The sequence below is a fragment of the Rissa tridactyla genome, chromosome 1 (assembly GCF_028500815.1).
Source record: "Rissa tridactyla isolate bRisTri1 chromosome 1, bRisTri1.patW.cur.20221130, whole genome shotgun sequence".
NCBI classification, from domain to species: Eukaryota; Metazoa; Chordata; class Aves; order Charadriiformes; family Laridae; genus Rissa; species Rissa tridactyla.
The window spans coordinates 172,030,036-172,044,176 of NC_071466.1; the positions used below are offsets into that span (position 1 = coordinate 172,030,036).

The window sequence follows — 14,141 nt, forward strand, 5'->3', positions numbered from 1 at the left end:
AAAAGTTGAGAGGCGATACAGAAGAATTTTCATAACAAGGACTCTGATTAATAGAGAAGAGTATGCTGAAAAGAACAGAGTCTTCAAATGTTTTGATATGAGGAAACATACTACGCATCTTTTCTTAGCATCTTCTATGTGGAAGAACTTAATAGGTTATTCAGTGGTTTCAAGTGACACAATACTCTTGTTTTTCCTACAAGGTTAAGAGAACTGTCTGATGTAGCAAAAATGCAAGTTGAAGCTCTGGAGGCACGCCAGCAATACAGGGATAAAGAAGTGGAATCTCTTAGAATGCAAATTTTAGACTATCAGGTAAAATTCAACTTTTATTAACACTGCAGTTTGGATTTTTTCCCTGGGATGAGAAGAAATGAAGTAATTTTACAGTGAAGTAGGAAACTGCAAAAGTTTTTCAGATCTTAGCAAGCTGGTCCTTGTAGTGGCCATACCCTTTTAAGAGTTCTACATTACATTAATTATGCCCTTCTCAGTTTTTTTTCATGTCTAGCTGTACAGCTATTACAGATCCTGAGCTTTTTTCCATGTTATTTAGGTAATATTTATTCCCCTATGATATATAGCTCATGGTCAATATTTAAATATAATACCAGGAAAGTTTGATTGCTTTTTACAAGATAAGCAATGACTTGCAAAGATTTGCAGTATCCTTATGTATTGCTTTGTTATTAGCTGAAACAATTTCTTGGGATTTGTTTTCGTATTGTAGAATGGTTTGAGTCCCTAAATACAACACTTTTGTCAGCTTTTACGTTACCGTATTTTCCAAGTTTAGGTATTTTGGAAAGATACAATTTTTAAGATCAGTATCTGAAGAGATGCACTTCTGAAACGTGGCTGTAGAAACAATAGTGGAAACATAAAAAGCTGGTTTTAGAGGTTAATTCTTGCTCTTACCTATGGAATAAAATATATGCAATATGTAAAATACAAAAAAAAAGCTTTTTTATATTTACATACACACTTCATTAACATTTTCAAAATGAAAAATAAATTCCTTCTATTTATTTTGTTCTTAGGCACAGTCAGATGAAAAAGCGATTATTGCAAAACTGCATCAACATATCATAGCCCTTCAAGGTAGAGAGTCTGTTGCTGAAGGCAAATTGGAGACGCTTAAATTGAAGCTGCAGAAGATGGAGATTCATAATCTACGTTTAGAGCAGAAGCTTGATGAGAGAGAGCAAGACTTATATTTTGCCCGACTGGAAGGAAGAAACAGAGCCAAACATCTACAACAGACAGTTCAGTCTTTACGGCGACAGTTTAGTGGTGCTCTGCCTTTAGCACAGCAAGAAAAATTCTCTAAAACAATGATTCAGCTACAGAATGACAAACTGAAGATTCTGGAAGAAGTTCAGCATGCCCAGCAGGAGCATCGAAATGCAGAAAACAGAGCATTAGAGATGGAGTTAAAACTGAAGAGTTTAGAAGAATTAATAAGTGCATTGAAGGATACAAGAGGAGCTCAAAAGGTTTGCTGTTTTACAACTTTGAATAGCTTTGCTCATCTGATCTGCGTGTAAATTATGTTTCAGTTCAGCTTGTTCACTGAACAACTGTTTTAATGTAGAACTTAATGATTTCAAAATACACTTTGTTAGAATATGTCAGCTATCATTTTTTTCCCTATTTTTAAAAAGTAATATGTCATTAATTATTTGCCCTGTAAAAGTCAGTGCAGTCAGATTTACTAATTTTTTTTTGTGCCCAATTAAGTGGAATAGAAGTAGAGGCTAGCTATGAATTCAGTTGTATTAAATTGAATTAAATTGTGAATTGAATTAAATTAAGAATGAAATTAAATTAAAAACAGGGTAGCATTATGAAGTTCTGTTCCATGAGCTTGCATTGAAATCACTACGAAACCATGTCTTTTTAAATAAATCCAGGGGCAGAATTGTTATATGTCAAAGAGCATCGCTGCATCTAGTTGGCCCGTGGGCTTAGTAAATATAACACTGTGTATCATTCATTATTAGGTAATTGAATGGCATATGAAGATGGAGGAACTCCATCTGCAGGAACTTAAACTCAACCGAGAGTTAGTCAAGCAAAAGGAAGAGGTGAAGTATTTGCGTAATATAATTTCTGAATATGAACATACAATCAATAATCTGGAGGAAGAAATTGTACAGCAGAACAAGGTATGTATTTCTGCATGCTGTTAGAAAAACAGCCTATTCTGTATTTCACTAAGCGATTTCAAAAAGGAAGATTCTTCCTAGTAAGTTTTAAACAGATGTTAGTATCTTGGTTCTGTAATTCTTTTTAATAGCACATTTGAGTATTTTATATTTTGATATCTCTTTTTTTCTGTTTAAGTTGGATATAACATTCCCATTGCCTTCAATAAATAAAATAACCTTTATCAAACATTTGTTACAGTTTCACGAAGAAAGGCAAATGGCTTGGGACCAGAGGGAAGTAGAACTGCAGCGCCAATTAGACCTGTATGATCATCAACAAAATGAAATACTTAGTACAGCTCTAAAGGTACACACACTGAATTAACTAAAAATAGACTTACAAGCACGTTTTTCAGAGCTGTCAGATTACATAAACATGAATCTTTCTGTGCAGCTAGAAGAGCCGACAGGATCAGTTCCAGACCCTAGTTTACCACTCCCACAGCAGCTTGAGTTGGCTTTGAGAAAGAATCAGGAGCACATTCGAACAATCCTGGAGACTAGGGCAACCTGCAAATCACTGGAGGAGGTAACTAAATGTATAAGTTAGCATATAAAGGGACAACGTTTGTATTTTTATGCGCTTTATTTTTTTTAATATAATAAATGGCCTTTTATAGATACTCAGATGTGTCCAATCCCTTACAAGTATTTAACACACAGAAAATTTAAATGCTGTAATCACACCATGACTAAAATTACTCAGATATGTCCAATCCCTTACAAGTATTTAACACACAGAAAATTTAAATGCTGTAATCACACCATGACTAAAATTAACTATTTTTTCCATTTGAACAAATTATTGGGGAAACTTTTTAATATTTTAGAAAGTTCATTTAGTAGGGTAAGATGCTTTTGCTGTACAGAATTCAGTTGACTATATCTAGTTAAATTCAGCAAGTGGTACATTAAATTCAACACGTAGCATAGCAAAATCCTTTTATCTTGGGTTGCTAAATTGAAGTTCTTTTACAGAAGATACTTTGTGGTTCTTAAGAAATTTGAAAACCACCACCACCTTAACTTGGTAGCAGAAAGTGAGTTGCATAAGTGTCTCATACCAAGCAAATAATACATAAAGACACGGTAATGATTTTCTGGGACTTTTTTCATCTAATAGTAATCCCATACAGCCAGAACTGAGTGCAAAAGGTTTTGTGTTTATAAATTCATTTAGACAAATCCTTCTGGTACATTTTTTAAAATGTAAGATCTTTTTGCAGTGTTTGAATTCTGGAAATGCAACAATTGTCTTCTATTGTAGAAATTAAAAGAAAAGGAAACTGCTCTGTGGAATGCTGAACAAAATGTTTTATCAAGAGACAAAGTTATAAACGAGCTAAGACTTCGATTACCTGCAACATCAGAAAGAGAGAAAATAATGGCTGAATTAGGCAAACAAGAAGATGATCCAAAGTACCATCATGCCATAAAAATTGCTCATCAAACCATTGCAAATATGCAAGCAAGATTAAATCAAAAGGAGGAAGTGTTAAAAAGATACCAACACTTGCTTGCTAAAGCAAGAGAGGTATTTAAACTTTTTGCACAAGATGTCTTCCATTTTTAAGTTGTTTTAGTTGATTCTGTGTTTATTTCATTGCTAGTGAAATCTTTAAAAGTTTCTGACCTCAGAGGTAACAGAGCAGAGACAATTAGTAATTTTTTATGTAGAAAGTTCATGTAGAACTTTTTAACTTCTCAAAATCGAAGGTTTGGTCAGTCAAGAGGTTATGTATATGATGTCTGTCTAGGAATTCAATTAGTGTGACAGGAAAAAAAAATAAATTTTGCTGTGAGAAGGTGTCTTTAATATTTATAGAATAGAATATAGAATATTAGAATTTTAAAAACGGCCAGAATTAGAGGAAAATTTGGGGAGCAATAGTGAGCAATGAGTGAGCAATCAACATGAGGGTACTGTAGTTTCATGACTTTCTGGAATAGTGTACATCAGTAGAGTGATATTTTTATTTTGAACTAACAGGAGCAAGAGGAAATAGCAAAGAAGCATGAGGAAGACCTTAAAGTCCTACACCAGAAGCTAAATTTGCATACTGACAATTCCCTTAATAAATTCAAAGAGACTGCTTTGGTGAGTTATTGATTAGTGAAGTTGTTCCCGAATTTATAAAATTGTTGCTCAAAAGAACAACTTTGTAATCAAAAGTAAGTAATAAATGATGACGGTAAAGATAAACGGATGATTTTGCAAGAATTGCAAAATCTTGCATTATTCTTGAGAGAGTGCACAAGAGATGGATTAGAAGTCACGTGTGAAAAAACAAAGTTATTGTGTCAGTATATATAAACATTCTCATTTATGGGGGCTTCCAGGAGAGAGAGGTTATATTTTGTTTTCTGCTCTTTTCTTTCATTCTGTGGTTATGTTAAACTAACCCGTTTTGATACAAATTTTCTCTTGACACTTTATGATAAGGTGAAACCTGTATTTAACTGGTTGTTCTGTGGATCATTAGATGCGCAAAGCTCTTTTCAAACCAGTGTGAGTGCTTTCTCTGTGAACTAAGAATCACATCCCAGTAAACAAATATGTTAGATATTAATGCTTGTTTATATTAAGGATTAAGTTTAAAATTCATCACTATTGCTTACCTTTGATTTAAAGCTTAAAATGTTTATCACGTGTTTGTTCTGTTTTGCAGGAGATAATGAAAAAGACTTCTTTATCACTTTCCAGCAACAACCATTTTTTCCGCTTAGCTGAAATGGAGCAAACTCTAGCAGAACAGGATAATTCTCTTGCTTCACTTGTTGGAAAATTAAAGAAAGCATCATCTGATTTGGAGAAACAAAAACAAATTACTTCAATGAAAATCAAAGAGTTTGAGACTATCAGAGCCCAGTAAGTTTTTAGACTGTTAACATAAGTCACAACTGGGTTGGATCAAGTCAATTACGTATTGCTGCTACAGGACTGATCTATCAAACTGAATGTGTTTTTGCTGAATTTAGATTTGGATGAAAAAACTAACTCAAAAAAGTTACTATGATTGGTAATTGTCTATTACTTTTAATCCCTTCATTGGGACTTCATTCGGGCTAGTGTTGAAAAACGTGGCTTGGAAAAATGCCTTGCAGTTTTTAGCTTTGTGCCATTCAGTGAAAAAGAAAGTATTCAAGGAGTCTTGGTACGAGAATTGTCTTTAAGCTACTCTGATACTTACTGTTTTGTCTTTTGTTTTGTTTTTTTCTCCCGATACATACATTTGGGCTTCCTGCCTAACAAGTTTAAACTCACAAAAATTTAACCCCAGTCTAAAAGGAGAAAAGTATGATGATTCCTTTATCTGTTATGGCCAGGAATTAGAATGAACAATACTCTAATCTCATTTTGCTGATCTTCTTGAGTAATTTTTGTATTAAATGGAGGCCTTCTTTGTTGAGTCAGGGTTTTTACTGTTTCCAAATCCATGTGTCATTTGCTTTAACAATAATAAAATATATAATGTTATTTATTTCGAGTTTGCTAACTTAATTATTGCCGTGTACCCTATTAATGCTTATTTTTTATTAGGCTTCAGGAAAAGCACACAATTGATGTTGAAAAACTAAAAGATGAAGCAAATGAATTGAGGAACATGTTATCTCAGACGGAGAAGGAACTAGCAAATGTAAAAACTGAACTAGAGATCCAAAGAGAAAAAAACAATAGAGCACCCACAGCAACACTGAAAAACCTGGTGGAAGAGCTGAAGAGCCAGTTAGCTATAAAAGAGAAGCAGCAGAAAGTTAGTCAATGAAAATTAATCTCTATGTTGTATAAATGTTTAATGTTGTTTAATACTTAAGAGTTTTATGTATAGTACAGGAGGAGGTAGAATGTAATTTCACAATATAACATAGTAAAATGTAATTGCCTTTTCTTCTTTTGTATTGTTTATGTTAGCAGCTTCTTAAAATAACTTGAATTTATTATTTTCAGGCTTTGAGTAAAGCACTTCTGGAGCTCCGAGCAGAAATGACTGCTAATGCTGAACAGCAGATTATTTCTGCTGCATCACAAAAAGAGGCATATATGAATGTCCAGGAGATTGTTGACAGACAAACAAAGGGGCTTATGGTGAGTACTATATATATAGTGTATATTGCAATATCATTGTATTGCATTGCTGTATTGTTGATAGTCCTGATTTTGGGGGTTTGCTGTTTTGTTCGTTTGTTTTCTTCTAGACACAGATAGAGGAATTAAATAATCAGATTACAAAACTTACAGATAACCTTAAAATAAGTAAAACCAGGGAAAGTTCTTTGACTGATGAAAGGGATGAGCTGAACCAAGAACTCCAGAGAAAACAAAAAACATTTGCTAAAATGCTGAGAGAAAAAAATGAAATGGAAAAAGAAAATGAAGAACTGAAGAAACGGATTAAGAGGCTAAGCAGTAGCATTCAGGTAGAAGTGACTTTTAAAAACGTATTTGATCTCGGTCAAGTTTCTGCATAGATGTACTGGGTTTGGGGGAGAAGATTAAGTACTTTTGGCAGGCATTGAGACTTACACATAATTTAAAAATTTATGTTTGCTTGTCAGCTCGTCAGTATGAGCTATTAGCTTTTGCTGTTGGAAGCATGCCTCAAATTAAAGGAAGAGACTGAAAAATACTTGCTATTTGAAATAATTTTGAAAGAGTCTGAGGAATTGAATCACCACTTTTAAAGCTTCTTTGAAAAGTGGAATTTTATGATCTTCCTGGCTGTCCTTATTTCCCCTTTCAGAAAAAAAGTTAAGGATTTAGAGTAGAATTGTCTATTTTATTTTTTTCTTAGTCACCTATTTGCTCATCATTCAGTTTAGAATGCAAAGTTACCTTCCAATACTTTAATAATTTAAAGGTAATTTTCAATAGGTCATTTGGTTTGTAAGCTATATTCTACCAATTTGAATTGAATCCTTATTTTTGGAGTGGAGAAAAATACTTAGGTAGTGGTCATTAAACTTCAAGTTTGTGAAAGTTTGTAATTTTTCAGAGCAAAGCTGATGAGCAAAATCTGGTAGATGCACTTCAGAAAAAAATTAAGAAGTTGGAAAGTGAACTTGAGAAAAAATGTGAAGAAACAGAACAAAAGGGTGTAAGAGAAGACAAGGTATGTGATATTTAGAGCATGGCTTTGAAAGGCATCATCAGCCTAGGTGTTGGCACTTCAGCTCTCCCTGTCGCCTCTAAAAAAAACCAACCACCAACCTTGATCAGAAGAAAAGCGGTTTCATGAATATAGCTTCTTCATGTTCTCCATGCTCTTTGTTACTGCTCTTGCTGCTTCCTACTGATAGGTTAATCTTTCCTGCCCTTTTTGTAGAATTAAAGATCCAATACAAATCTGAGAAAACTAAGATTTTATAGGTAGCAGTGAAATTGATTACATAAGTGCTGTCACATTTGCATTTGCAAAATCAATGCAGTGATTAAAACGTGAAGTACTTTGGAGCAAAAGTGGGAATCCGAAAAGGAGTGATGTCTGTATGAGTGATTATTCTTCACAGTAGTGAAGAATACTTATAGGAATATTGGCTGTGATTTTTCAGTAGCCATTTGTGACCATATAGATACAGATTTTAACTGATTAATAATTTATAGTTAGGGAATTGTAACTTTAAGTAGAGATTCCATTTATCATAGGAAAAAATAAACTACAATGACTAATTGTACAGCTGTGCAGCAGGGGCATATAAACTCCTGGTGAGCTGCAGAAGACACATCTGCTGTAAATTGACCTAGAAAAATACTTCTTTTTCTTTAATCTGTCTTTACTAATGTGTAATTCAAAGTAAAAGGCTACATTGCATTAGCATCTCTAATTTCATAAAATGTGTCACTCCTTTTTTTGTAAAATTAATATTAAAAGTTAAGGAAGAATTTGTTAATAGCATGAAACTTCATGAGCTTTATACACCAGCCACTACAGCATACTTAAGGTATCCATCTGAGCCTGCTATTTTTATACAACTGCTATGGCATCATGTTTTAAATTGATAGATGAAAAATACATCATTCTTGGTTTTCTAACATGTTTGCTTATTTTGCTTTAAGAAAAAAAAAATCAAAAAGAAATACATAAATTGTTTATGTGCTTCACAGACCTCCAAAGAGGAAATAATAAGATGGGAAGAAGGTAAAAAATGGCAAATCAAAATGGAAGGATTGCGGAGCAAACTAAGGGAAAAGGAAAAAGAAGCAGATGCTTTAGCCAAACAACTGAATACATTGAAGGAAATTTATACCAAGTGAGTTGGTTTTAATAGATTCAGATACAAAATGAGGACATAAGGGAAGTCCAGATATGTTTGCCGTGTAATAATTATAACAGTTTGTTATGTTTATAAGATTGATGTCTAGAATTTGACATTGCTATTGAGATTAAAAGGATTAGCTAATTTTCAACCAACAGACTACTCCTCTAGTATCCTTTCCCTTGTAGAAGCCAACAACCTTTACTAGAATAAGTTGTCTCTGAATAAAACTGATTTAAGTTCTTTATTATGCTTCTTGTATATAGCATTCTCTTAGTCCCATGAAACAAATAACAGCTTTATGAAGACAGGCTGTTTCTCACCACTATTTAATAAGATTGCTAGGGCTGGATGCGGTGCTACTGTTACACGAAGTTGCTACTGCAGTACTGACCGTTCTAGGATTGTGTGATAGAAGCCTTTAAAAAAAAAACACATGCGCAAACCATCTGCAAATGTTACATTTACTTCAGTACAGTAATGGTGGGGTTTTACTGATAAAAGATACAGAAGAGAAAGGAAACTGTGATGGTGATTGTAGCTGTTGGTAGATTGTGGTTTGAAACGGCTTCAAAATGGCATTTATTCTCAGTAAGTCTTGCATGAATTTCACATAAAACGCAGGCAAGACCAGCAAGTGGTTTATGACATGCATGATACTGACTTAATGTTCATTTTAAACTTAATGTTTTTCCAGGTTTGGGTTTTTGTTTTTTCCGTTTTTTGTTTTTTTTTTTTTGTAAAGCTGTGCTGTCTGTAAGGTGACCTTATTAAACAGAAAAGGGGGTGTGGTTCAGTCAGCAAATAAATTGCAAATGTGGATTCTTTAAGGCAGAAGATATTTTCTCCTAAAGAAAACAAGTTAGCAAATAAAGTTTTAAATGCAAATTTACTGGATGTTGCAGGACTGAAAAAGAGAAAATTGTTCTACAGAAGAAACTGAAAACTACTGGTGTCACTGTTGACCGTGTTGTTGGAGTAAGAGCCTCAGAGACCGAAAAAGAACTGGAAGAACTAAGAAAACGGAATCTAGATTTAGAAAATGAAGTTGCTCACATGAGGTGAGAGGCATTTCAAAAGAATCTATAAAAACTAAAAGGTCTAAATGAGAAAAAAATCCGTGGAAAGAGATTGATGGTCTCTGTTAGACCACCCGAGTCAATAAGGAAAAAAACAGACAGGAGTTTCAAAAATCGTGACAAGCAAACTTAAAGCTGCTTGGGAACAGTTGTGCATGTTCAGAGAATATGCAGCATTGGTTCACTGTTCTTAAAAGCTAAATAATATGAAAAACATTGGCTCCTATTCTGTAAAATTACAAGTAAAATTTAGAGTTGGGGAAAGTTACTGGAACTCAGTTGCAGTTAAGGAGTGTATTCTTAATCAGCATGTCCACTGTCACAGTGGACACTGTACCTGAGTAATAGAAGCTGTACACATCTCAAAAGAGCAGATTCCTTTTGCCAAAGTAAGTACTTCTGATTCATGGGGATTAGTTGAAATAGTGTATATGGCTGACATTGATTTAGAATAGCTAATATTAGAAAACCCAGTCTAGTAATCCAGAAGTTCATGTTTGTTTTACGTCAACGGATGTTTTTCTGCATTTAATAGCCATTTCTTTGTTTTGGCTTGATTCATTTTTTGATGTAGAACACAGCAAGCAATCCCACGAGATTCTGTTGTAGAAGAATTATATTTAAAAAATCAATACCTCCAGGAAAAGCTTCATGCATTGCAGAGACAATGTTCGAGAGAGACATATTCTAGACCCTCGGTAAGTTGATAATGTAACCATATTACCTAGAGGAATCACACCTACTTAACAAAGGTATTTGTTATCCATGGTAATCTGTGTCATTTAGCTGACTTTATTAGAAATGCTACTATTCTAGAACAGGATACGAAATACTTGGCTTTTAGTTGTTTTTTAAAAAAAACACAACAAAACAATCCCCCCCCAAAAAAAACCCAACAAAACTTACAGTTTCTGTGTTCTAAAGGTAGAAACTGAAATATTCAACATCCTAGCATATGTGGAGAAATAAGGAATATGTATTTTTAAATATGTGAGTCTGCAATAGAGAGACTACTTTTATATTTCATATTGGTTGAAAATTTGGGATATGCAGAGTTTGGGGAAATACTGAGCTGCATTTCAGTTACATTAGGTGTTTTTGTTGTGTTTTGATTTTTACAAGGTTCATTATGTTGCAAATATTGCATTATTCGGTTATCTTAATCTTTTCAGAAATAGATTTAACATTCCATGTTTCTTTATTTCCTGTTTTGTTTTACTGTCTTCTGCTTTTCTTTCATGCTTCATTCTGTCTTCAACTTGAATCAGAGTACATGTGACCAAACTGAACTGACAAAGTCTGTTCCTATCAGTATCAGTAAACAAAAGTATTTGAATTCCCTTCAAAAGAAATCTCTTTCAAATAGGGATGAAATCAAACATCAGACTAATCATAGCATCACTGATGGCAGTGAAATAGATGAGGAAGCAGGCATGCAAACATGCATCATGTATAATGAAGGCCATGAAGCTACTGTGGATGCAAGCACAGAAGTGTCTCCTGAGCTGCAGCTTGAAGACAGCGAGAAATGCAAGGCCGCAGATACTTCTAGGGAAGGCTTGAAAAACAAAAATATAGCTGAAGCTGATGAAGAGAACTGTAGTGAAAAAGAAGAAAATATAACCCAACCTGAAAATGGAAAACTCAATGAGGAGTTTGAAGAAGAGGAGAGGAAGCAAGAAATACTCCAGCAATCAAATGTTGATGAAGAAGAAAGTGTAGAAGAGCCTTTTACTGACAGAATGAGCTGCAATCAGTCTGATTCAGGGGAACTTTCTAATCAAGCTAATGACTATGAAGCAGAAAAAATAAATATGAATAATGAAATGAATCAACACACTGCAGAGGATAAACGTGAAACTTACCGAAGTGGTACAGAGAGGCATGAAACAACCCCAGAATTCTGTGAAATGCCTGAGGTTTGATACTGTAGCACTCCTCTAGCATTTCTGCTGTAGAATGATGTAGAAATAGACTGGGTTGATCTTGATAATGCAGTGGTTTCCTATGCATGGTCTGCAGGGATATTGAAGTAATCACCAAGTGGTCCATAAAGCAAACCTTATACTTTAATGATAGGCATGCATGTCAGCTCACAAGTAGGCTACTGTCAATTCTAAAATTTTGATCCAGCAAGTTTACACAGAATCATAATATACATGCAGCTGATTGATGACCTTTGTTATTTAAGAGACTCATGATGTGTTATTACTTACACTAAGAAAAAATATGCTTTACTGAAACAGCTACTTTATTTCTATCGTTATTAGTGATGGATGGATCGTACGGTTAATTCCATAATTACATAAGTAAAAACTGCTGATTATTATATCATCAAAAGGTTTTACTCTTTACTAGTCAGGCATAATAATTTACCGTATACTTATGACTGGAATAGGCAATATAAGGCATGCAAAGCACTCTTAATGTAATAGAAATTACTAGCCTCTATGGATAAAGACTTTAGATTGTAGGAACTAAGAGAGTAAGAACTAGAGTTATATACTCTAGTTATCAGAATTTGTCCTTAAATTATCAGAATATGTCCTTAAAATTAGATGCTGTTCACAGGTACAGTGTCACAGCTTACTTCACTTAGTACCTTTTTTGTCTTTTAGTCTTTGTTATTTATTTCTACCATTAGTTTGAGAGTTAATTTTGGCTTGATAACATTTTTACTAGTTTACACTGATTTGTATACTTCTGCTAAAGGTTAAGCAAGTTTAGAAAATGTAAGAGAAGGAGTTAAATCAGAGCAGATTAGATCAAAACTGGTGATACAACTGTCATCCATTTTATTTCTGTGAAAAATACTAATTCTCTGTTGCTCTTTATCAGCTACAATTGATATAATGAATAGTGCATTACCACTTCATAATTTCTTTCCTCTCTGTTTTCTTAAGACATCAGGAATAGGATCAGATGATCAATATCGAAGAGAACAAGAAGTTTTAAAGGAAAATTTAAGATTGTCATCTGAAAACGTTGAGCTAAGATTCCAGCTAGAACAGGCCAATAGAGATTTGCCAAGACTAAAGGTAACATCTTTTTATGTTTAGTGCCCTTTACCCTGACACAGGTTAGGGGATTGCTTAAGAAGAAATGGATATCTTTTCTATATATACTGTAAGTTTTGCATGGTTTTATGGAAGATGGGAAGGTTGAATGCTGGTAGAAATGATGAAAAATGTCGTTGTGATGGGAAATTGTTTTCTCTTTATGGTTTTCAAAGTAAACCAACTGTAATTTTGTTACTGTTCACCTCAATTTGAAATCTAAATAAGGTGCGTATTACTTTGCTTTTTTAGGACCAAGTAGGTGACTTGAAAGAAATGTGTGAACTTCTCAAAAAAGAGAAAGCAGATGTTGAACGGAAGCTGGGCAGCATTAGAGGGGTGAGGATTATAACAGCATTTTTCATCATAATTAAATGAACCCAAAATACAGTATTTTATTAAAGCTATAATATTTGTAATCAACTAAAAGCAAAAAGGAATTGGTTTTACTTGTTTATTTTATTGCCAAATGCTATAATAAATTAATGAAATTCAGTTAATAGGACCATTAGAAGGACTGGAGCTACACTAACAATTAAAATTATATTCATGTATTTATGTAAATGCATAATATGGTTACAGCTTTATGATTTAAAAGATAGGATTTTGATTTGATGCAGATGTTAGAAAGTGTAAGTTACTGTTAGTGAAGTTTTTTGTTTGTTTGTTGCAAGATAACACAATTAAAATTTACCCTAGCTACTGTTAGCTACTTTAATAGAGCAATTTTTCAGAAGTTACAGGGGAAAAAAGGCTTCAGCAGTGCCCACTGACTTTTGTGGGCTGGTGACTGGCAAGTGACTCTTGCCACTAACTTGTCAAACTATTTGTGCAACCTTTTAAAGAAAACTGACTTAATAAAGTGCCTTCAATAGCTCTTTCTCTATACAAGGAAAATGAGTTCTGCATACCTGGAAAAGACTCTGCATTTCCTGTTCTTTTACTTGTACCTTGCATGGACTGCTTGTGTATCTGCCTATCTCTTAAACAGTGGTACTTTTTGGATAAGGAAATTCCGTTTATAAAACTGTTTCATACAAAGGTTCTGAGGAGGCAGGAAATTCTGAATCTTCCTCTCTTTTCAGGCACCAAGATGTGACAGAGGTTTTTCTTTAACTCTGCTGTGTACCAACACAAACCTCCTAATCCCTCCGGTTCTTTTAGAGAAGAAAGAATAAGTCATTTTTACTTCCAAAACTTCATCACTATATTGCCTTATGTAGAGCTCCAGGGAGTAAAATCTTCTGCATTTTTCACTGTACTGTGCTCCTTACCTCTGCAGAAAGAAGAGGAGGCTTGGTACTTATGGGCCCAGAACTAGAAACAGCAGCATCTTTAAATTATTATTGCTGGGGAAAACAGCCACTACAAAGATGATGAGAAAATAAATGCATTTGAACACCCTTTAACAGCTTTTCTACCTCATAAATGAACATAGTGAAAGAAGAAAAATGGAGAAATTACAAACTTTTTTCCCCATATTTATTTATTTATTTATCACTCTGTAAGGAGAATATGTGCTTTGGTAAAGGGAGAAGATT

The 14,141-nt window shown here is 33.8% G+C and overlaps 1 protein-coding gene across 4 annotated transcripts in view; it reads left to right on the plus strand.

Moving 5' to 3' along the window:
- Positions 1-14,141, plus strand: part of LOC128907809 (centrosomal protein of 290 kDa-like) — a 53,577-nt gene that overhangs the window by 31,763 nt on the left and 7,673 nt on the right. For 2 of the 4 annotated variants that reach the window (XM_054197121.1, XM_054197135.1), the window contains 18 exons: positions 204-315; positions 1,041-1,496; positions 2,004-2,168; positions 2,410-2,517; positions 2,605-2,739; positions 3,478-3,744; positions 4,201-4,308; positions 4,880-5,079; positions 5,752-5,965; positions 6,160-6,297; positions 6,408-6,629; positions 7,205-7,321; positions 8,314-8,459; positions 9,371-9,526; positions 10,119-10,242; positions 10,813-11,463; positions 12,448-12,582; positions 12,853-12,939. In XM_054197121.1, coding sequence (XP_054053096.1) covers positions 204-315; positions 1,041-1,496; positions 2,004-2,168; positions 2,410-2,517; positions 2,605-2,739; positions 3,478-3,744; positions 4,201-4,308; positions 4,880-5,079; positions 5,752-5,965; positions 6,160-6,297; positions 6,408-6,629; positions 7,205-7,321; positions 8,314-8,459; positions 9,371-9,526; positions 10,119-10,242; positions 10,813-11,463; positions 12,448-12,582; positions 12,853-12,939 — 3,541 coding nt within the window. The remainder of the gene's footprint in view (positions 1-203; positions 316-1,040; positions 1,497-2,003; positions 2,169-2,409; positions 2,518-2,604; positions 2,740-3,477; positions 3,745-4,200; positions 4,309-4,879; positions 5,080-5,751; positions 5,966-6,159; positions 6,298-6,407; positions 6,630-7,204; positions 7,322-8,313; positions 8,460-9,370; positions 9,527-10,118; positions 10,243-10,812; positions 11,464-12,447; positions 12,583-12,852; positions 12,940-14,141) is intronic. The other 2 variants (XM_054197143.1, XM_054197128.1) reach the window with 2 other exon arrangements.